We start from the raw sequence: 23221 nt of genomic DNA on the forward strand, positions 1-23221 counted from the left end.
AGTGATGCTGATCTCTTCTATTCTTTCTTCTTTTTCTCTTTTGAGAGAGAAGTTAATGATGTTGATCTCAAACTAACATGTTAATATTTCTCATCAATGCATCTTTTTAAATAATCTAATCACTTTGTAAATTGATGAACCCCCTCTGATCACTCATTATCATATCTAACCAGGTCCATTTTCCAAATCTTAATCATCATATATCCATCTCGACATCATTGTATTCATTCTTCGTTCTTTTATTAGCGAAATCTCTGCTCTTAACTGTGACACTACATTATGACTCACCTCTTTTGACTAATTTCTGTTATCATTAATCTTCTGAAGCCTTTTAGTTTGTGAATCTTAACTCTTTGTCGGGCAAGATTACTTGCAGACAACTACTGCTCTCAGATCTCTGCTTGATGGCGAGTAATATCAACCTGGACAAGGACAGCTATCTCTCACATCAATGAACAAGAGAAGAAGAATTAGATCCTTGCCCTGGATCGGACGAAACACAGGATGGCAGAGCCCATTAAAGTGCATGCTTGTGCCCTGATGCAAGGGCAACGATAATAAATTGGAGGCATTAATTAGTTCCATGGCCTCTGAAATGCATCTATCTTTTTGTATGGAACTTGGCTATTTAGATTTCGAGTGCTTTTGAAAATTCTCGTTCTATGCAATGGTCTGAAGTTTTTTACAGGTTGACATGTCACAATATTTTTTTATACTTTAAGTGTGTTTGGTAGTCCGATAAGAAGTAAAGTTTAATAAACTGACTCTAATCTTAAGAAAAATGGGCCAAAATAAAAAAGTGGAGCTAAAAAAAATTTAATTAAATATATAGTAGAGAAGTTTCTAAAAATGAATTAGAAACTTTTTCTTTGAGAAGATTATTCTTTAATTCTTATCAGGTCTGATTCGGGTGAGCCCAAATCCAAGCCCAAACTAATTTTGGGCCATGATGACATAGCTCGGGCCGAGTAACATTGGGCTAACTGGGTTCAACTGGTCAACGAACCCAAAAGAAAATCTTAGCCCGAAGAGTATCACTTTTTCTGAAGTAATCTCTCTGAAAAAAGGTCATTAGGGGGTCTTCAGGTGGTCCAAAGTTGGGATTTAAAAAAGCTTTAAGCTTATTAATTATTCTTCACTTACATAGTTAAATTTCATAGAAGTATCCAAATGAAGCCACGCAAGCGATGATAAGATCCCAAGGGGCTGGGCCCGGGTGGCTTCGCCGCTGTTTCCTCGGGTCCACTTTGGCAAACCAGGATGCGAAGAAAACGAAGTAGAAATCCTCAATTTGAACCCAAATTTCCTTATTTCTAGAGAGTCCGAGGCTTGTATTTTGGTACGACCAAATAATACGTAGGAGAAGTCTAAAACGAAGTAAAAGCTCTAGAAAGTTGTGCGCAACCCAACGGTCTACCATCCCATTGAATAAATAACAAGGGGCGACTTGGTTTCGCTCAGTTTCTTTTTTTTCAATTATGACCCTTTTTTTGTAATTCGATTTATGTGGAATAAAGCTAATTAAAAAATTAATAGTAATTATAAGTAAGAACATAAACTTGATATTAATATATAATAGAATAATAATTGTAAATTAATTTTTTGAAATTATATAAAATAAGAGAAGAGAAAATAATAAATTAGCATACTAAATAAGATAAATTATTATTTAGTTACTGCATTAAAATTAAAGAAAAGTTTTATTTTAAAAGGGATATTTATATTCGTGAAGGGTTTCTACTTTCTATTTTCTGATCATCACCGTTCTCCGCTGCGGACTAACTGGAATCTTGTATCGCCGACAACAGTGACACGCGTTGAAAATCTTGAGGGGCAAGAAACCCCGGCAATGGTGGAGGTGAGTCCACCTCGTCACGCTAATCACGAGGCCGCAATAGTATTAAACCCAGTCATCAAAACCGCTGCAGGGTTTCTCAAATACTACCCCAGGTTTCCCCAAACCATTTTTTGCCGTAATACCACCCATGGTTTTCCCCAGTCTTCGAGTCCTCATATATATAGAGTCCTAAGGCTACAAAACATACGTCAAAGAAGCAAAAAAGTATCTTTAGTTCGAATCTTTTCTTTAGTGCTCTCTCTCTCTCTCTCTCACTTCTTTGGTAGTGTTATTCATGGATACCCACATAGAATCCGTGGACGCGGCGGTGGAGGCGACGGCGAACGGCTGCGTGGGCCACGCTCCGGCGACCCCCTGCCAACCCATCACGCCGGCGCTGGTCCCGCCGACGTCGGGGTCGGAGGCGACACTGGGCCGCCACTTGGCGCGGCGGCTCGTCCAGATCGGCGTCCATGACGTCTTCGCCGTTCCCGGAGACTTCAACTTGACCCTCCTAGACCACCTCATCGCCGAGCCGGGGCTCCGGCTCGTCGGCTGCTGCAACGAGCTCAACGCCGGGTATGCTGCCGATGGATACGCACGTGCTCGTGGCGTGGGGGCTTGCGCCGTGACCTTTACGGTCGGTGGTCTCAGCGTCCTCAACGCCATCGCTGGGGCTTATAGCGAGAATCTCCCTCTAATTTGCATCGTTGGGGGGCCTAATTCCAACGATTACGGCACCAATCGCATCCTTCACCACACCATTGGGCTCTCCGATTTCTCCCAGGAGCTCCGTTGCTTCCAAACCGTCACTTGTTACCAAGTAAGATTCATATTTTCTGGGTTAAAGATCAAATTTTGGGATAAACCATGTTCGTCTTTTGAGCGATTGATCCTTTTTCGAAGCTAAACATTGGATCTTGTTGCACTCCAGGCGGTAGTGAACAATTTGGAAGATGCCCACGAGTTGATCGACACAGCCATCTCCACTGCGCTCAAGGAGAGCAAGCCCGTCTATATCAGCATAAGTTGCAATCTCCCGGCGATTCCTCATCCCACTTTTAGCCATGATCCTGTCCCCTTCTTCCTCTCCCCCAGGTACGAGCCCCCCTGTTACATCGTCTGATTCTTAATTCATTTCTACTGGTATATTGGATTTTGCGACGACCCACTAATTTGTGTTTTTAATCGGTATGCTTGTTTATGATCATCAGATTGAGCAACAAGTTGGGTTTAGAGGCGGCGGTGGAAGCAACAGTGGAGTTTCTGAACAAAGCCGTAAAGCCAGTCATCGTCGGTGGGCCAAAAATTCGAGTGGCCAAAGCCGGCAAGGCGTTTGTAGAATTGGCTGATGCCAGTGGATACGCAGTTGCCGTAATGCCATCAGCCAAGGGGCTCGTGCCAGAGGACCACCCTCGGTTCATCGGCACCTACTGGGGCGCCATCAGCACGGCATTCTGCGCCGAGATCGTCGAGTCTGCCGACGCCTATATCTTCGCAGGCCCCATCTTTAACGACTACAGCTCAGTCGGGTACTCTCTCCTCCTCAAGAAGGAGAAGGCCATCATAGTCCAGCCCGACCGGGTCGTTGTCGCCAATGGCCCAACCTTTGGGTGCATTCTGATGAAAGACTTCCTCCAGGAGCTTGCCAAGCGGCTCAAGAAGAACACGACGGCGTACGAGAACTACCACCGGATCTTTGTACCAGAAGGCCACCCACTTGAATGCAAGCCTAAAGAGCCATTGAGGGTGAATGTACTGTTCAAGCACATACAGAAGATGTTGTCGGGCGAAAGTGCCGTGATCGCCGAGACCGGAGATTCGTGGTTTAATTGCCAGAAGCTCAAGTTGCCAGAAGGCTGTGGGTGAGCTCCTCTTCTCATTGAATTGTTCCACTTTTACCTTCATCCAAGTATCCAACTTTATTTGTTACTAAACAAGTAGCTCCCCTTCCTTGCAGATATGAGTTCCAAATGCAGTATGGATCAATAGGTTGGTCAGTCGGGGCAACTCTGGGTTATGCCCAGGGTGCAAAGGATAAGCGTGTGATTGCCTGCATTGGTGATGGGAGCTTCCAGGTATCATCTTGAATGCAATTCTGAGTTCGTTTCACTGTGGTTCAAATGTAATGTCTTAACTAATTTTCAATTCTAATATCTTTGCCATCTATGTTGTAACTCAGGTGACGGCGCAGGACGTGTCTACGATGCTGCGGTGCGGGCAGAACACCATCATCTTCCTCATAAACAATGGTGGATACACCATCGAAGTAGAGATCCATGATGGTCCTTACAATGTGATCAAGAACTGGAACTACACTGGCCTGGTGGAAGCAATCCACAATGGCGAAGGCAAATGCTGGACAGCGAAGGTCTTTTGCGAGGAGGAGCTCAAGGAAGCCATCGAAACAGCAACGGGGACGAAGAAGGATTGCTTGTGCTTCATTGAGGTCATCGTGCATAAGGATGATACTAGCAAAGAGCTACTGGAGTGGGGCTCAAGAGTCTCTGCAGCTAATAGCAGGCCACCAAATCCTCAGTGAAACTAGTCCTCAATGTGAAATTACCTGAGCTATGTCTTCTTATGTAGTTATGTTCTTGTAGTAGCCCATATATATTTCCATTCTCAAGCAGATGTAGTGTTCATCCGTCTCCAGAGTCCAGTTTTCAACAGCTCTTATAATATCTTCCATCTAATTTTGGACTGTTGTCAGACCTTCATTGCATCTTTATTGTGCTACAGTGCCAGATTCAGTGAATTCTTTGAGTGTGTTTTCTGGTGCAATGGAGAAATGGAAGAAAGCTGACAGAGGACGCTAGCCAATAGAGAACCAGTGCATGTATCTATCTAAATTAAAATGATGGGTTTGCAGGCTCTCCCATGTGACCTGCTGTTGCTTTCCAACTATTTTTAGCTCCTCCACCCAGGACTGCTGAGCGCTGTCTCAACTCTCAACTTAGCGAAGCAAACAATGCGCCTTAGCCCCCTGTTATGGGCTAATGGTTAGTGATAGCTACACCCACTTCACTTCTGGTTCTAGATTTAAATAATGGCTTAATTCGCTTAAACAAACCACTACTCTAGCTTGAGTTGTTAATTAGTAAATAATTATAACAGACCGTCCACTACCGGTTCAAGTGCACCTAACCTCATCCGAAGCCTTGTTTATATCAGAGAGGCTTAATTAGGCAAGTTTGGAACAGAGGATTATGTACCACCATAACTCATTAGGCATGAGTTAGTATGAAAGTAATATTATTTGTGGCTACGTGGGAACCATCTGATCAAGAAAACCAAGCTCAGCCCATGGGCCACAGCTAAGCAACTTGTCTCTTTTGGGGTATGGACTCTCTGTAGCAATGGCACTGCAATTCTTGTCTACACTCTCCAAAAGGATCAAATCAGAACAGTTGCCTCCGAGCATCCATACTTCACCACTGTTGTCCAGCTTAGATCTGCTACTTTTCTTTACGACTAAGAGGCTGAGAGTTATTTCCTGTCGAGTGAGATACTAGCGCATAAATAAATAAATATTTAAAGAGTAGTATTTTTAATGGATGATTGTAGATATAGTTATAACCGTCGTAACAACCGAAACTATTTTAATTCCAGTTTTGGTATGGACTTATACTGCAGAAATTCTTGAATTGCTTTTTGTTTTTTTCCTCCTCCTCCCTAAAGAATTCATAAAAAAGTAGCAGCCTATTTAGAATTCTTATCCCGTCGGGGGGTGGGGTGTGTTATTAGTGCTAGCTATGAACAGAAGAAACATCCCGTCGGAATGCAACCTAACAACAACCCTTTTTCTCAATTTCTATCCACCCCTACAGGCGAAATGATGGCGCGCGCGAGTCCAATTTTATGGGCGAGGTACTAAGATGCACAGGGAACGGACTCTGTTGACCTGCCACGTCACGACACGCCGCGTGGTATCATCCGCATGAAAGGGACTCGCGTCCAGACGCGATGACGTGATCTCAGCCGTCAGTTCTCGCAAATCTGGCGGTTAAGATATGCGGGTCCTCACATGACACGTGGTGCAAGGTGGAGTTCCCGCCCCCACTAGTTAGCTGTTACGCACCATTAAACTTCCCGCCAAAAGGAGCCAGAGAACTCATTAGAAACTTGCCCACCTCAGCGCTCCAGCTGTCCCTCTCCCCCCTCCCAACGCAACGCGCGAGTCGTTCGATCTCCATCGGAGGGCGGGATACGGACGAGGTTATCTTGCCAGCAATAAATTTCTAAACTGTTGACGTTTTTTTATGACGTAATTACGGAGGACGAACGGCTAGAACGAAGATATGAAACGCATAACGGCCCCATGCCGTTAAATCCGGGGTTGGGGATAACGGTAGGATATGGTTCCCTGTACTGTAATGGTTCTCGGCTCATCGAGCAACAAACAAGCGTAACGGGACGTCTGGGTCGTTGTACACGAACTCTCTTCCGTTACAATTCTGTTAAGCCGCTACTTAAACCCACCATCCGAAACGAATAATTGCTTCTGTTGAGGTTGATTAGTATCCTTAATGGGTGGGCCCACATCGATGAGCTGGAGGTTATATTGGACGGTAGGTGAGTGTGGATCACCCTAGAGTTGTCATGGGCTGGTACGTAAATATATTTCGTTTCAAGTTTCAACTATAAGCTCATATATATCCCCGACCATCCACTGATACTAATTAATGCCTGCCAAATAACCCGAGTTAGTTCTGACCAGCTAAGGAGTAAGGAACTAATAATAAACTTTTATGGAGCCAGCCATAACGTAAGCAAACAAATGAATCGAACTAACCATCTCTAAACTGGAAAGCAGAAGTCGATAAAAGCACTCCCTGTTTATTTATGACCACAGTAACGCCCACACACACAACAAACTTATCTCCCGTTAGTTGACACGAAAACGCGCGTGTATCTATCACTATCGTGAACTAGAGAGAGAGAGAGAGACCACGCGGTTGTGGAGAGTGGTATTACTGGTGAGCGGTTTACGGTTCATGCTAACGGAGCCTAACCATTCCCCAGAAGCAAAACGGTTACGGGAAATTAACCAAAAGCGAAAGCTACCCAATTCAAAAAAAAAAAAAAAAAAAACCCCACCATTCCAACCCCCCCTTTTAAAGTAACAAACCCCAACGAACACAAGCCCAAATCCCCCCGTTATTTTTATATAGAAAGAAGAAGGAACAGAGACGGAAAAGAGGAGATGGGAGAGCAGCAAGAGCGGATCAAAGGATCGTGGAGTCCCGAGGAGGACGCGCTCCTGACGCGATTGGTAGAAAAGCATGGTCCGAGGAATTGGAGCTTGATCTGTGCGGGAATCCCTGGTCGATCGGGGAAATCGTGTCGGCTGCGGTGGTGCAACCAGCTCAGTCCCGCCGTGCATCACCGCCCGTTCACTCCAGCAGAGGACGCGACGATCGTGAGCGCGCATGCCAAGCACGGCAACAAGTGGGCCACCATCGCCAGGCTCCTCCCCGGCCGCACCGACAACGCCATCAAGAACCACTGGAACTCCACCCTCCGCCGCCGCCGCCGCGTCACCGGGGCTGAAGCCGGGTCCCACTCGGATCCTGATCTGTCGCTCCGGTCGCCCGATCCGGATGAATCCGACTCCGACTCGGCGCCCAAGCGCTCTCGCATCGGCGACGAGGCAGAGGACCAGACCGGGACCCTCCCCCCTCCGCCACCGCGGACGCCGCATCCAACGGTGGAGATTGTGGAGCCCGCCACGTGTCTTACTCTGAGCCTTCCCGGGGAGGATAGGATGCAGAGGAGGTGGGAGGCGGCGGCGGAGACGAAGGAGATGTGTTTATATACGATAATGCGGGAGATGATAGCGGAGGAGGTGAGCAGCTACATCAACAAGTTGAGGACGGAGGGGAATGCAACTTTTCCTATCGGATCCAAATCCGGATCCGGATCCAACCTCAAGGACTAATTAGGTAGATAAATAGTTCCAGTTCCTTCTCTCTTTTTTTTAATCTTTTTCTTGTTTTACTATTAACACCCTCTTTTTTAGTTTTCAGCTATGGGTTTAGTTGTGAGAAAAATAATAAGGAAAAAAGTTTCGGTACCTCTCTGCTTCTCTTCGATCGGATAAAACAGTAGTAGCTCCAATGCTCCATATAAAAGATGGATTAAGTTTATTCCAGTTATATGTATGACTAGCAACTTGGCAAGTTGTTGGAAATATATTCCTTACACACCAAAGTAGGGGAAATTATCAACTTAGTACTACGTTTGACTTCTACGTCGACTTCCTCTGGAATCGAATCCCATGCTCAATCCTCCTAACCATCCATCTTGGAATAATTCCCTCCCCTCTCTCTCTCTCTCTCTCATATGTGAATATCCCATAGCTTCGGATTTCTCTACACTTCTAATACTCGATCAATTCATTGCCATCTCACAGCTATTGCTTCTCATTCTCAAATGGCTTCCTCTCCATCTTCTAAGACGACTTCGGAAGCTGCTAGTAACCTCGAGCAGATCTTTGCTCGTTTCGACTCCTAATGAGATCCGTCGGAGAGGAGCTGATCAGCTACAAAGAGGCTGAGGAGACGGCGGACTTGGTGTATTCGGACGGCGATGGGTTATTGGACTTTAGGCGATTCCGTTGAGTTGATACTTGATAGGAAGGAGTGGAAGAGGAGGAAGGAGAAGCATTTGAAATGTATGAGATGGAAGGGAAGAGTTGCATTGCGTCCCAGCCAAGAGCCTGAGCCGTTTGAGTACGTCGAAGGATTTGAGAAGAGTGTAGAGCTTTGATAGGTAGATTTGATCTTAATAGAGAGGAGTTTTAGAGTCATGATGCTGCTGAACTAAATTCTAACCAGATTATTTCTTTCGGACTATGTAAAAAAATTAATGGTCTTGGTGAAGATCTAATTTAATTGGATTGTTTACCAAAACAATCATTTTTCTTCAAAAAAAAACTGCACGCCTACTGAACAGTAACAACCCAGTAGCTGGGTGGAATCTACTACACAAAGCACGAAGTTTCTTCATTTCTACTCATATTTTCTATGGGCCAGAAAAGATAATATTCCTGGGTGAAGGCAGGAGCTTGCTTCGCTAGCTTGTCAGAAGATACAGGAGCATATTTTGTGTGTCCAATAAATGTCAGTCCTAAGAATGCCATCAAGTGATTTGACTGATTGTTGACGTCAACTGGAATGAGCAGTACGTGAGATTCATAGCCAAAGAGAAGTAGAGGTGCATACGTCTTACTCCTGTGCATTCCAGCCACCTCCTTTAATGAGAAAATGAAATGGTCTCACCACCACCACACACGAATGAAGGAAATTATGGGTAGGAAACAAAGAGAAAGCAAACTCTAACGAATCATAATCATGCACCTTGACAAAAATTGATGTGCAGAATCATATGAAAAAAAATTTACGAACAGGGGAGAGAAATATCAGAAGATGCAAATAGCCCAACCTGAGCAAGTATATCACCAACACAAATATTAATTACACCACAGATAGATTAAGAAAACCAGCTAGAAAAGTACTTTGATTCTTCCAAATATATCCCCAGAAAACAAAGATATTGCTCGACAAGATATCATCCAAGCAGTTGAAAAATCACTGCCTTCATCGAAGTAACGAACTTCATTAAGGCACAGCTTCATCATCCCTATGTTTAACAGATCTACATTAAACTACGCAACCAGCTATTGATCAGCAGATTAAACTTTGCAAAAGCCACATGGATACTAGAATATCAATAAAACATAGTTATCGTTTCTGTCACCAGGCCAAGAAAGTACTTAAAATCTAAATAGAAACAATAAACTGGAAACTGCATCTACTAATCTTTTTGAGTGTTTCCCTCGTCCAAGTACAGTAAAAATAAAATAATATTGCATCCGGGTAATATTTCATAATTACCAAAGTAAATACTGTTTGCACCTTTTCGACAACAATCAAGTGGAAAAACATCCTAACTGACGATTGACAAACCTGCTTAATTTGTTTATAGTCAACCCTGCAATGAAAATTCACCTTGAAAAACAAGAAATTATTTCCAATGAATCTTAGTCTGACATCCAGTTATACATCCATGACCTCAATTTATAATGTAAAAGCAACTTCAGTTGCCCCGCCAAAAAAAAAAAAGTCCTGGTAAACTAGAAAAGAAAGTCTCCACTGACGTTAGCTTGTTCTGCTGAATTGAGTGAACAGAGAGAAAGATTGGCAGACGGAAAGGAAACCAAATCAACATGTTGGCTTGTAAAAGAAAATTACAAACGGAAAGTGACCAATATGTGCAACCAACGCTGAGCAAGCATGTCAAAGAAAACAGCATATGCAAATAAAGAGAAACCACCTTTAATGTACCTTCATTCTTTTACACAACAATCCCAGATAACTTTAATTGTTTCATTGCTGATTATCCGCTATAAAAGCTATCCGCAGTTCTAGCCATATAAACATCCATTTATTTCAATTAAAAAAATAGCAAAGTAAATGGTTCAGACTTCAGAACGAGCAGAATAACTTGAAAGTTACACTTTTAACACCACGAGAAGGGTCACGTTCTAGAAAACAACATACATCAGTGCACTGCTTCCATTGGAGATAAAAATTGCTCTAGAAAGCTGCTCAAATAGTTGAATATTAGTAGACACTAATTATCTTTCAGTCACCTGGAAAAACATGTCAACTAAACATAAAATGACAAAGAAGAAACTGGAAAAGACATCTGTTTCCTTTTGTTCTTCTTTTCAGGGAAAGATAGATGGAATATCATTTCCAAGCGGCAATATCGGACCTGATTTTGGAATCTCTTCAATGAGAAAGTCCCATCATATAAACATACTGCTCTTTATTTAACACATAAATCTATGTACAATTATGAGATGGAAGTACCTGGAAATGATGAAAAAGCTAGCTTCACTAGCTTGGAAACTAGAAAAACAAGGCATATATACAATCACGGTAACCACAATGGTACAAGGGAGCGAATTGCTAACGAAAAAATTCACTCCCACTGGAATTTCTCAAAAGCCTCTGAAAGAATCTAAAACCTAAATATAGACCCACCAGTCAAAAGGTAAACCTCCTGATTAGTTTCTTCTAAGTGAAGATGCCCATATATTAGAGACCGGTACAGCAGTATACACATACGCTGACTTTAAGGAATCAAATTAACTTCTGATAGGTCATCAAGAGGAATTTCAAGGCCCATATAATCATGGTCTTGTAGTCCTTCTTCATCTATATTCAACCATGTACCAATATCCTGTCCATGATCACCAAAAACACCCATATCTATATCAGGTATTTGCAAATTAGACAAATCAATTGCCGCAGCATCATTTCTAAAACTCTCTGTTCGACCATAACTTGTTATGGGCAAATCATTCTTGCCACGTCCAGTAACAACCATTTCAGGGGACTTGGGGGCTGATGGCAGCATTTTCTCAGGCATCTCTGTAGCCTTAGAAAGAAGACCATTGACAGAAGCAGATAACTGGGCTGTCTTCTGCTTGGGCTTCGCTTTTGTCTTTCTTTCACCTTTTACATTGGACAAAGATGGACGACCAATTTTAACAACACCGTCTCTATTTTGTCCCTTTCCTTCCCTATCTCTCTCACTCCTCTTTCCTTTTGTACCACTTACTAGAGAAGTTCCAAGACTTGGGGAGGCTCTCATGGAGCTACCAGTAATGCTGCCAACAACATCATCAAGCAGCAATTCTCTCTTTTTCACTCTATTTGACCATGGATCTTCTTTACCAAAAGACTGTTCTGAGAGGTGACTGTATGTCTGAGAAGCATCAGAATACTTGGATAAACCAACCCTTTGCATTGGCTTCGACATCAAAGTAGAGTTATAATCTGCAAAAGCACAGAAATCAAATCATCCACAACAAAGAGAAATGAAACAGAAAGAATGAGGGATCCTACGACCTAAGGATAATTCTGATGGACAATATAGGAAAATAATAAATGATTAAATATCACAAGTTCACCTAATTTACCACAGAAGAGAGCACATAAACGCAGTAGTGCAGACATAGTTGCTGAATTACCTTGTGCATGAGGCAATGAAGCAAATTGGTTCGCAGTCTCTTCATCTGCGACGTCAGTACATTCCGCATCACTACTGTGAGAAGACACCGAAAGGAAAATATCCCTGAAAGCTGGCTCATTAAAACAGCTCGTTCCCGTCTCCTCAAATTTCCGACACCGTGCTAATGTTCGTTTAACAAAAGCTAGGGCATTATGTCTGCCAACCTTGCTCATGTTCTTGCTACCAGATGCATTACGGCCAAAGAAAGCCTGTAGCAAGGAGTATCCAACAGGGCAAAACTATCAAACGACAGCAATACAACTCAAATGTGTAACTAAGCTGAGGATATACAATACCAGTATAGATATCCAAAAGTTCAAAGAACTATCAGTTGAAATAGGTCACTAATAACAAAAATATTTTTCCTATAGATGTCCATAACTCTTCATTATCCATATGATTGTAACCTCATGAACTCTCCATCTCCCTTGCCCTCCAATAGCCCAGCCACAACTTAATTACCACAATTCTAAAAACAATAGTGTGTTAGGCTGTAATGAGAAGAAGTGGATGGCAGGTAGGCAAAAAGAAAAAATGGAAAGGGGGCAGGACAGGAGTTATGAATCATGAGGAGACCATCATGGATGTTGGGACCACATCTAAAGGTCATCGTGCATTGGAATGCACTTTTCATTTGTAGACCAGAAGATAATTTAATTTCAACCCTGAGACTTCCATAAAAGGAACAGTCAAAATACCAGATCCTAATGACTGCAAAAATCCTATAATCTACCGTGACTAAAATATGACATAGTATTTTACACATACTCAAATTAGGATATTTAGACCCACAATAGCTAAAGAATCCAGACAATCCATTGAAATTTCTGACTGACTCGGTTACCAATTTACCACATGATTTAGTAAATTCAATAATTTATCCTATAGCTCACATATCCTATGTGGCATCCAAATATTGATCCAATGGCTCTGACACTTAAAAAGAAATGGGTCCTTTGTTTTTTATGAATGTCTACAAACAGCTGGTATGACTCACTATTCAACTCTGAGTTGTGCTGTGTCATACCTCAAAGTTTGGGAGAAACTTTGGAGCGCAAGGCTTATAGCTTATTATTATTATTCATGTTATCTAAAATCAAGATAGTAAACAGGAAAAGGAGCTTGCCATAGCTGAAAGAACGAAAGAATAATGGTTCTTAATGCAAGACGAGAAATAGCTGCCAAATTCAATAATGTCGCTTACAAGAAGAAACTCATCTTAAAAAGTAACAATTGCAAGTCGATGAAGAGACTGTATAGGTATAAGAAACATAATTACCATATATTTTTCATATGCCATTCCAACAAGGCTGTCCAGAGCAAGACGCTCAAGTTCCCTATTCAGACAAAAAATAAAAATTCTAAAGAGATGAAAAAAGGAATTACTTAAAAGTTTTCATTTGTCCAACACTTTGAAGAGATGGACCAAGGAAGGTTGATATACCTCTGTTGGGCCTCTCTTTCCTCCATAACAACCTTTTCCAGATTCAGTAGCAACTTTTTCTTCTTTATGACCTTTTAGATCAAAAAGGGAATGTTACGAATGTGAAAATATATTAAACAACACATGCAAAAACCTCCTATTCAAGAGATGCATAATATTGCTAAGTGGAAATTGAAAATGTAACCCCAACAAAAGAAAAGCTATCAAAGAACAGTCAAGACTATGCATAGCGATTGTGGACAGTGATACCTGTTCATGGAGCTTCTTTTCCAATTTACTGATTCCTTCACTAATTTCTTCATCTTCACTCTGTGCTAGATCAGGCTGAAATTGTAGTAGCACAAGTTAACTCATATTTTGTAATCCCAAATGGTTAAGCTAAGATTAATTGCAAAAATAGCAATGTCCAAGAAAATTAATGCCAAGGGAAAAATAAAAAGGAAATTTATCTAAAACACATTACGTTTTGCCTTTATTACCATTCACAGTATCATACCTTACTATATGAATATTTATTTTTCAACCCCTGCATTTTAGTTTTGGTGTCTCAAAAACACCTTTGAGTTAAATTTAATCAGATACCAGCTAATATAAAATATAATCTTCTGTTACTTTTAAATATAACAAAAAAATATCCACCCCATGAGTCACCTCATCATCTTCTTTCTTAACTCTACTCAATCTCTCCTCTACCATCCCCTACACATCAAATCCATCTTTTCCCCCCTCTATCTCTAAGGTGTCTCCTGTCCCTTCTCTCTCGCACTGCATCTTAACTTATTGGCACTGAGTACCTCACTAGACAGCGCCAACACCATGCGGCTGACAATGAGTGGACTCATCTCCAACTCATGGTCTTCTCCAGCACAGGGATGCTCTCTCATGAGAATTTTGACGCCAACAAGTTAAGGTAAGGAAAAGAGATGAGAGACACCACGGAGAGAAGGGGAAGGTGGGTAAGTTTGGGGAGGGGGAGAGATGATGGCTGCCAAAAGAGGGAAGATAAAAGTGGATGAGGAGGGGTGGGCTACAGAGAAGGGAAGAGAGATTGACTAGAGTTGAGGAAGAAGATAATGAGGTGACTTATGAGGGATGATGTAGCATCTGACTTGGATGAATGGCTTACTTAGGGGTATATCTATAGTATATTCAACTCATTTGTATGGTAACTATTGGTTAAATAATTGACATCAGGCTGTTTTTGAGGCATTAAAAGCAAAATGCAGGAGTCAAATAACAAATATCATATGGTAGAGCATAAATGAAAATAAAGGCAAAAGATAGGATATTTTTGATAAATTTCCCAAAATTTTATTAGATACTCATTACTAATCATTAGATATTATAATGAAATGAAACCTAAGAAAAATATCCGAAACAATAAAGTATGGGACTATGGATTATGGAGATCATAAATTTGGAAGCTATAATGTGGTAGTATGTGCAACTGTTGTACACTGAAATAAAGATAATATGAACTAGATGGACAAAACAATATTTGCTAAGTAAGATGGGTCAGGAAGTAGCCATAGATATTAACTTAAATCTCTTTGTTGTGTTATGGAAGACAAAATGAGTTATAAGTTACTCTGCACTGACAATGGACAAAGTGATGTACTATAAGCTGGTACTTTACTGCGAAAGTGTCAAATACTAAAAACATACACAAAAGAAAGAAAGGGGAGGCTCATGTTGGTCAATCTGCAGAAATAGAAAGAGTCTACAGGGAATCGCTAGTAGTCATAAAGAGACACCTCTAAATAGAAAGATAACCCCAATTACTTGGACAAGGCTACATAGTCTTTTTCCCTTCTAATATAAATTAAGAGAAGAACAATGTAATTTATAGTCTTTTAGAACTATAAAATATAGATAGCTGCTTATGAAAAATGGCGATACTTTTGGAAATAAGAAAAGGCGTCAAGCAAATTGACTACCTACCACAGGTTCAGGGTAGAGTCCAATCTCACTCAGCTCAAGAAGAATCCTGTTGTTGATGCACATCTGGCTGTACTGAAACTCCGGAAAAATTGTGCTGTCTTCACTTAACACACCATTACTTTGCAGTTTTGCATTTGCTAGTTCATTACGATATGTCCAACCAGCACCAGCCTTGGGAAAATTATTACCTCTCTCAGCAGCTTGAAAAGCCACTAACGGCTGCATATTTGAAACCTGCGATTTACATTCTCCCTCTACTTCAAAAAGAATTCCATGAGATTCATGTGTGTATCCTTCTCTTTTGTTGTTACTATAGCTAATATTTTCAATCTCATCTTCTTCAATAATAGCAGAAAGAAGGGCTTGACAAATTGAAACACCTCTCTGCGCCCCAATTCCCTGCACTAGCTGCTCTAAGAATGGTTCAACATCCTCTGTCTGCCAAGCAAGTGCTATGTCTCTCTCAAATTCATTCAAGCTGGTTCCATTTGAGACAGCGCCATGGTCATCTTTACTGCCGGTGGTTGGAGAGGATGGCAATGAAACATACTCAAGATTACCCTAAAAGAGAGGAAATGACAAAGGGTGATATCTGACAGTTGTCTTAAATAAATAACATGCATAATAATGTAACAGAAAAATCTGAAGCAAATAGAATCTGGAGCTACCCATGACCCGATTTTACGGTTAAAATTTCATTCCACATGTCTTTATTCATTTGAATGCAAGAAAAGTGAGTATGTTCGGAAACAGTACATAGAGCAGAAGATGCACAAATGGCTACAGATTAGGTAGTTAGACAGTTAAAGCAGCAAAGTACAGAAAAGTGATATTGCTTCAAGCGACAACAAATGATTTACCTTACAGGTCCGACCATCATCTCCATCAACATGCACATTTGCAATAGACTCATCCAGAAGATTCATCTAATAAATTGAATTTAGTTCAATGACTCATAAACAAAATGCTCCAGATACCCTACAATCACCTTAAAATCAAACAGATACCATCATACCTGTTGCTTTAAAAATACTGTGTCTTCTGCAGATATAAATCCAAAAATTGGCTCCATATGCTTCCAAAATGGATGCAAGCTAGCACGCTCTGAAACAAGATTAACATTCACATAGGAAAGGCTAAACCAATAGAAGCAAACACAAGCATTTAAGATGTAATATCAGTACTTGCACCAAGGGCAGCATTAGCCGCAGCTAGAAGCTCTTCACGGTCATCATCTGATTGCCCTACAAGGTTAATCAGATTAGAAAAAAAAGCATCAATACTTCATAGCATTCCCATTACATCGAACATAGTCATCAAACTGCAACTCCTCACTCTAAACAAAATAAGTAGAAGTACCAGGAAATTCTAACGGCAGATTGTCAATTAAGTGTCTTGGACGCATATGACCCTTGCGGTCAGAGAACTTCTTTGCCGGTCGCCTTCCAGGTCGACTGCAGGAGAAATATTACTGTCTGCTATTCCAAAAGCAATAAACTCAAAAGGGCAAATTCTCTCACCTTTCATTTCTCTCCGGACCCATTCTTATGCTTCTTTGCTTCGTAGTGGTAGTATTGTCAAGCTTCTCAATTGAAGCAGGTATGCCAGACATGGTAGGGGTATAACCGCGACCTACTCTTCCTGGTCTTCTGGCACCATCTCCAAGATCTTCATAAGCAGATACCTTGTTTTTTCTTGAAGGTAATACCTGTGTCGTGATCTTTTGGACATTCTGGCCATTAATTTCGTCTACTTCCCCATATTTTCTACTCTTATCTTTTACTTTATCGGCAAACCCAGAATCTCCATACTCAGATAATACAGATAAATGTCCATGATCTCCTTTCTTAATTTGCTGAGAAGAACTTGCAGGTATATGCTTTGTGACTCCTACAGCATCTCCATTTGCAATAACATCTTCTAATGAATCAGATACTGGAGCTTCATCCTGGCTAGTGATAAGGGGAGTCAAATTTGATCTTCTTGCAACACGTGATATCTTTTGAGGCCTTTGTCCACCCCATTTAGCAACAGGGGGGGATGATGATCGAGTTGATGCCGTGCGCTTACGATTGACCAATCCACCAACAGAACTAAGCTTGTTGATAGATGAAGGATGATCCCAATTCTCAGAGTGTCCTTGCATTCGCTGGATGTTTGACAAGAAAGTGGAATTTGATCGTGGTCCGCGAGCAGATGCATTCGCCTTGACCATTGAAGGACTAACGGCACAATTATCTTCATGACCATTAGTTCTGGAAGTTTCATGCAACAAATATATACGGAAGAACAAACATACGATAACATTAAAAAAGATACTGATATTGAAGAAATAAGAGAAAACCTTTATGAGATAGCATAATGAGATAATTCCGAAGTTGGAAGATGAATAAATATGACAGTACAACCAATTGCAACATTGAAGGATTTCTTACTTGTTAACAGCTTTGAGAGTGGAAGTTTCCTTTTCCAAACCAGCAAGGCGATCAATTTTATTGTTAGGAAGAGAGACATTGTCCTGGTCATTCCTAGGTAAGGGGCGCATCCCAAGACCATTTTGTTGAGAAGAGGTCCCCACAGGAACAGGTCCAGACCTGAACATTAGGATTATTTGAAATTATACCCAGAATATATCAAATGCACTTTAAGCAGATTACCACGTGATTTAAAACCTATAGTAAGAGAGAATGGAGTCGAAGTTCTCATTTCCCTTGGAGATGCATATCATTTAATGCAAACAAAAAAAGAAGGGATAAAACACATAACAGAGCATGTAGAATCTCAGGAAGGCAAAAACTTAAAGCAAACTCCTAAAAATGTGCACAAAACAATAATAAGACGAGTTTCAAACACTTATTAAGAAGAATTCAATTTGCCAATCCTACAAAAACTGGATCATTTTATTAATACAGGTACTGACAAGTCCTACTCAAGCAAGAGAGAAACAAAAACAGCCTCTTTGATAGAAACAGCAAATAATGAGAACTCATGAAAATTTGAGAATGTGCATGTGTCTTGAGGCTAAACACTGTTAAGCTACTTGTAATTTAAGATGGAAAGACAAAAGAGTTAAGTGATCTTTATTTGCAATGTTGACAGCCAGTCTTCTTGAAGTTCAAACTACTCTGGATAACATGACGTTATTCATCAAAGATAGGGTGTTACACTGTCACTTGACTGCTAAAGCAATGATCACAAACGAATGACAAGATTAAATATTTAACTGATGCGTCAGAATCTGACATTGTTAAGGGAAATATTGGTTTTTAAATAATTACAGAACAATTGGAACTAGCAGCATGACCGTGAATGAAGGAACAAAAAAGTAAGCAGCAAAAAATTAGCATCTTCCAAAGAATTCTAACCTGGAAAGATGACTACTAATCACCCTTGGCCGTGCATCGTCACTATAAAGCTTCTGTTGGTTTCCTTGTTTAGGTTCCCGGTCACCATCAATTGACCTAGTCAAAACAGCACCTGTGGAGACATCAGATTTTATCACAGAGCGTTTTTTCTTCATCTTTGGCTTTTCCCAACCATCAATGTTAGTTGCTACTCCTCGATATTTTTCTTCAGATACTGTTGGACCACCACTAGCAAGTTTAGCAACATCTCTATCCCTATCAATTGGCCCAGGTGGTCTAACAACACCACCAGCTCTTGAATCCATCTAACAAAAATAAGAGATGTAAGTCCTCCAGTGAAACATATGAAGAAAGCCAATCCAGAGAGTAGCTGCTAATCCAGGAATTGAGGCACAAATCAATCTGACTAAAGTGCAAATGAGGCCATAAAGATTACTAATGCTCAAGGAAAAAAAGTAGTGGTACTTAATTTTTGTGATTATGGTTGTATATTGCATGTATTTAACAATATATGAAGCATCATAAGCAGTGAGTTGTGACAAGAAAGGAAAAAAAGAAAGATGAGAAGCACAAGTAAATGCCACATTGAAATCAAGGAGTTCATATTGTTCCACAAGATCAAAATTGTAACTCCAATATTCAAGTATAACGTGAAGCATAATTTTCCAGTACACTCCGTGATCCAGAAACAGCAAAATAAAGTACTGTAACAGCAAAGTAATTCTAATAGTCATGGATCTTTTCATCTGTTTAACTTAACATAATGAAAGAGGTACCAAAATAAGAAGATTTACACAACACATCATAAACAAAATGGATTAATAGAGGGACTAGAAAAAGAAACTTCTTTAATGCAAACCAACATACTTCCATCATGGTGGTTCGGATCCGTCTGTTTTGTGCATTCTTGTTCCTCCCCTCTGCTTTCAGAGCTCCAAGCTCAAAACCATTTGCACTCAGCTGGCTCTGACTGGTGGCCTTAGAGATCACACTATTCCCCGAAAATGATGTAATAGGGCGCTCACTTGATGATATATCACCTCTAGAACGTTTCCGTGAAAGATTGTTACAAAACCTCTCGATTTTCAGAACTGCATCACCAAAAGCTTTCGCTCGTTCCCTACAAAAATGAATCATTTTGTCTACCTCAATGACCATCTAATAACAAAATGCTAAAATAGGTTTTCTGCACAATAACAAACTTGCTTTCTTTTATCATGACACTGTCAATTTTGCATAGGATGAACATTACATGTATCAGTCATAATAAGAAAATTGAAGATGATAATCTTTCAACCTTGTAAAAATGGAAAGTACCTAGCCTTGCTGGAACTTTCGTGAAGATTATTCCTCACACGTTTGATATCCTCCACAGAACAGGGTAAATGTCTGCCACCAATTGATAATGACTCTTCAGCAGAGGTTCCAACAATGGAACTCATCACTCTCTTTATATCACCTGGCCGAGGCAACTTCTGATCAACGACCACTGTTTTCAAGTCTGAAAGAAGCGACTGGACACTGACAGGGTCGCCTTGAGCTGATGTCGATACAGACCTTGATATGTTAGAAGGGACACGGTTCTCCCTACCCTCACGGAAGCTTCCTGACTTTTCCAGGGAAGCAGCTGCATAGGGCCCACGTTGCCCATTTGGGAAGGTGGGACCATCAGGGCTGCTAGACATCAAATCAAATTTGCTACTAGCTGCCATTCTGTTGATTTGTTTAGGATTTCCTGAGTCAGCGAAAAGGTGAACCAATAGGCAGATGATATGTGAACATTGGTGAACTCAAAACCGTTGCACTAGAACAAAGGCAATCTGGAAACACAGTGACACCTGCCGAAAAAGAATAGAATGGTAAATTTGAACAATATAATATTGAGCTCTTGCTAATAAAAGTGCCACCATATATGATTTCACAGTCCTACCATTGAATTGATGAGGGGACGGAGAAAGAAGAAGTATGCACCCAAAACATGAAAGAACTAATTTTGAGGTATCGTCTATCATCACATAACTTCTTTTTCTTGATTTCTTTCCAATTTAATTATTTTCCCTCTTCTTTCCATATTATGTTTTACTTTTTGGATCAGAAATACTTTCTTTTCAGAAAATTCATTTTGACAGCTGGATGAAAAATTGCTGAATGAATGAGTCAAATTGCCAAGGCTAGCACTACAGTTAGCACAAGACCGCCAAAACAGAATATTTCTCCACATGAAAATGCATGAATTACTTATTGACGGCCAGCAAACGACAAAAATGGCAAAACAAAACATCCTAGATTTGACTCAACTGACCGCCAAAACAAAATAAACGAACTGAACTCCTTTGACTACCAGAAGAGGGTATTCAACTTCTAGGAAATTAAAGAAATGCTACATCCAAGAAAGCAAATTAACATCCATAAACATAAATAAATAAATAACATCTGACTACAAAGAAAGGGTTATTTAACTCTTACAAACTAAAGAATACTATATCCAAGAGAGAAAATTAGCATCCAATCAAAGACAAAAAAGATAGCCACTTAGTATTTCCATTAACATCCTCTCAAACATTAGTCTAAAAAAAGATCAGACTGGAAGAACAATGTATGGATTCTGCAAACAGCTTTAATCACCATTGTCTACATATAATGTAACCGAGATTGTTAAAATTTTCCAATTTCGTAATTTGAGCTCTAATATTAATAACATATTATTCCAACAACGCAAAAGAAGGCAGACAAATAAAATAGCACATGGATCAGTCTTCACACCAGTCATTAGAATCAATAGCACCAAAATCTCATGATCAGCTGTGCGTCAAAGATTCTAACTGCCACAGCTAAACCCTAATCAAGATCCAATCAGAGCTCACAAACCGTCATAACTCAAACAAATATAGAATCGATCAAGAGGATAAACTTAATCCAACCATCTAATCGAGAGGTTGCCACAGGAATACTAGTTACATCCTTTTGTTTCTAAATTTGCTCAGAGCTAATCAAAGAAAGAAGGGATCAAAGATGAAAGCTCACCTGAGATCAGCTCGCGAAGAAGAGGATCGTCGACTAGGGTTTGATACTTCTTTCTTTCTCGCACTTAGAAGTTTAAAATTACTTTAAGTAGTAAATTTCTTCGACGGAAGAATTGGATTGAGTGATTTGGGGATGAAGCGAGAAAATTTCGAGCTGGAAAAATAAAATAAAATTTTAGGGCAGGGGTTGGAAAAAATAATCTCGTGCGATCGGGCCTCTTTGATCGAGTTGAGGGGTATTTTGGTAAGAGGGAGCGAGCAAAGAGGAGAATTACGATATAATAAGCACGTATTAGGTGTTTCGCCGGACGTAATTGGACGACAGTCAAATAACGAAGAGAGAGAGAGAGAGAGTATGTGAGTTATTCGAAATGAGTCGGTGGTTGTCTTTCTTTCTTTAAGTACGACGTTGAGACTAACGTGAGTGCAAGTGTCAAAATCTCCGCGTCGTAATATCAAAGCCTGAATGATCGTAAATAACCTCGGTATTTGCCATCAGAGGTTGTTCCATTAATCAGAGCCGTCCAATAGCACGTGAAATCTTCTAATAGTATGAATTTGGCGAGACAAGAGTATTCTTCATTAATGTTGCCACTGAGGATTAATAAAGAATTTTTGAAGTGGACACAAGGAAAATAAAATCCGATTGAAAGGCTTAAAATAATAGGTTAATTTTATATATTATATATTATATATTGACCCTCTCAGCTATAGCTAAATATCACTTGAACTCCCTTATATGTAGCAATTTAATGTATAGATTAAAAAAAAATGTGTATGACTTTCTTTTATCTTCTCGTATATAGAAATTTCTCTTGATATTAAATTCTAAATTAATATTTTTATCAAATTAGTTAATTAAGAAGAGAAAACAGGGGCAATTATTTTTATCAAATTAGTTAATTAATTTTTTAATATTTTTTCTAATGAATTTTTTAACCGAGAGAGGGTTTGAAGATATACGTGTCTATATTTTTTGATACAAAATGATAGATAAGGGGTTAAAATGCAATTAATCGAAAAATAATCTCCAAAGAGCCATTTGATGCACAAATCCGGACCCACTGCATTGGAAATAGAGTGAATCCGCCAACAGAATAAGTTCTATCCGTTAACAGTTTTGGATCATGAAAATCTTGGACAGTTGACCATAGGATAAGATTTTTATCCCACTGTTGTTGCTTTGTGCTTCGTGTACAGGAGCTGGGCCTTACTGCACTCCTTCAGCAATTGCAATCGAGTATCCTATCCAGGAAGATATGCGACACGTGGACAGCCAAACACAACGCTGGAAAGTCTGTTATATTTATGACCCAACTTTCCATAGAGACAGTGAGTGAGTGAGTGAGTGAGTGAGTGAGTGAGTGAGAGATAAAGGAGAGATGGGGGTAACTAACAACTATTAGATCGAATGAAGACCTATTTACTCTTTAATTAACAAGTATATATATATATATATTCTTGATTTCACGAGTGCTTAGTAATACATCAAGTATCTCCAATTCTCTCCACAAAAAGAAAATGG

General features: G+C 40.2%; 3 protein-coding genes across 5 annotated transcripts; 2 read left to right on the top strand and 1 right to left on the bottom strand.

Annotated features, from left to right (window-relative positions):
• The first annotated feature begins 2034 nt into the window (after positions 1–2034).
• On the top strand, positions 2035–4551 carry LOC140765224 (pyruvate decarboxylase 2). The gene is made up of 5 exons (XM_073104198.1): positions 2035–2660; positions 2772–2935; positions 3052–3702; positions 3798–3915; positions 4020–4551. The coding sequence occupies exons 1-5, from the start codon at positions 2133–2135 to the stop codon at positions 4377–4379; spliced, it is 1821 nt and encodes a 606-aa protein (XP_072960299.1). The 5' UTR covers positions 2035–2132; the 3' UTR covers positions 4380–4551.
• A 2426-nt stretch (positions 4552–6977) lies between these two features.
• On the top strand, positions 6978–8700 carry LOC140765394 (uncharacterized). 3 transcript variants are annotated; one of them, XM_073104457.1, is made up of 2 exons: positions 6978–7782; positions 7860–8700. In XM_073104457.1, exon 1 carries the CDS (start codon positions 7044–7046, stop codon positions 7776–7778), a length of 735 nt encoding a protein of 244 aa, XP_072960558.1. In that variant the 5' UTR covers positions 6978–7043; the 3' UTR covers positions 7779–7782; positions 7860–8700. The 3 variants fall into 3 exon arrangements, with proteins under 3 accessions (XP_072960558.1, XP_072960557.1, XP_072960559.1); XM_073104456.1 differs by having other exon boundaries at positions 7867–8700; XM_073104458.1 differs by having other exon boundaries at positions 8253–8697.
• Positions 8701–10631: 1931 nt separating this feature from the next.
• LOC140764609 (uncharacterized) lies at positions 10632–21986 on the bottom strand. Its single transcript, XM_073103258.1, has 16 exons — positions 21698–21986; positions 19991–20511; positions 19541–19793; positions 18674–18978; positions 17744–17902; positions 16829–17563; positions 16668–16762; positions 16493–16552; positions 16324–16412; positions 16169–16234; positions 15309–15869; positions 13617–13691; positions 13368–13438; positions 13203–13260; positions 11883–12132; positions 10632–11688 (listed from the first exon to the last, which is right to left on the bottom strand). The coding sequence occupies exons 2-16, from the start codon at positions 20383–20385 to the stop codon at positions 10982–10984; spliced, it is 3879 nt and encodes a 1292-aa protein (XP_072959359.1). The 5' UTR covers positions 20386–20511; positions 21698–21986; the 3' UTR covers positions 10632–10981.
• Positions 21987–23221: the final 1235 nt, after the last annotated feature.

This window comes from Typha angustifolia, chromosome 8 (genome assembly GCF_048772165.1).
Source record: "Typha angustifolia cultivar Huaian chromosome 8, ASM4877216v1, whole genome shotgun sequence".
Taxonomy (NCBI): domain Eukaryota; kingdom Viridiplantae; phylum Streptophyta; class Magnoliopsida; order Poales; family Typhaceae; genus Typha; species Typha angustifolia.

Bases quoted from the DNA above. Each gene is read 5' to 3' on its own strand.
- LOC140764609 (XM_073103258.1), bottom strand. From the start codon at position 20,385: ATGGCAGCTAGTAGCAAATTTGATTTGATGTCTAGCAGCCCTGATGGT. The intron at 16,413-16,492 runs GTACTGATATTA...ATCTTGTTTCAG, and splicing joins TAATGCTGCCCTTGGTGCAA to AGCGTGCTAGCTTGCATCCA. The intron at 13,692-15,308 runs GTAGGTAGTCAA...CTACAATTTCAG, and splicing joins GACTCTACCCTGAACCTGTG to CCTGATCTAGCACAGAGTGA.
- LOC140765224 (XM_073104198.1), top strand. From the start codon at position 2,133: ATGGATACCCACATAGAATCCGTGGACGCGGCGGTGGAGGCGACGGCG. The intron at 2,661-2,771 runs GTAAGATTCATA...GTTGCACTCCAG, and splicing joins AAACCGTCACTTGTTACCAA to GCGGTAGTGAACAATTTGGA. The intron at 3,703-3,797 runs GTGAGCTCCTCT...CCTTCCTTGCAG, and splicing joins AAGTTGCCAGAAGGCTGTGG to ATATGAGTTCCAAATGCAGT.
- LOC140765394 (XM_073104457.1), top strand. From the start codon at position 7,044: ATGGGAGAGCAGCAAGAGCGGATCAAAGGATCGTGGAGTCCCGAGGAG.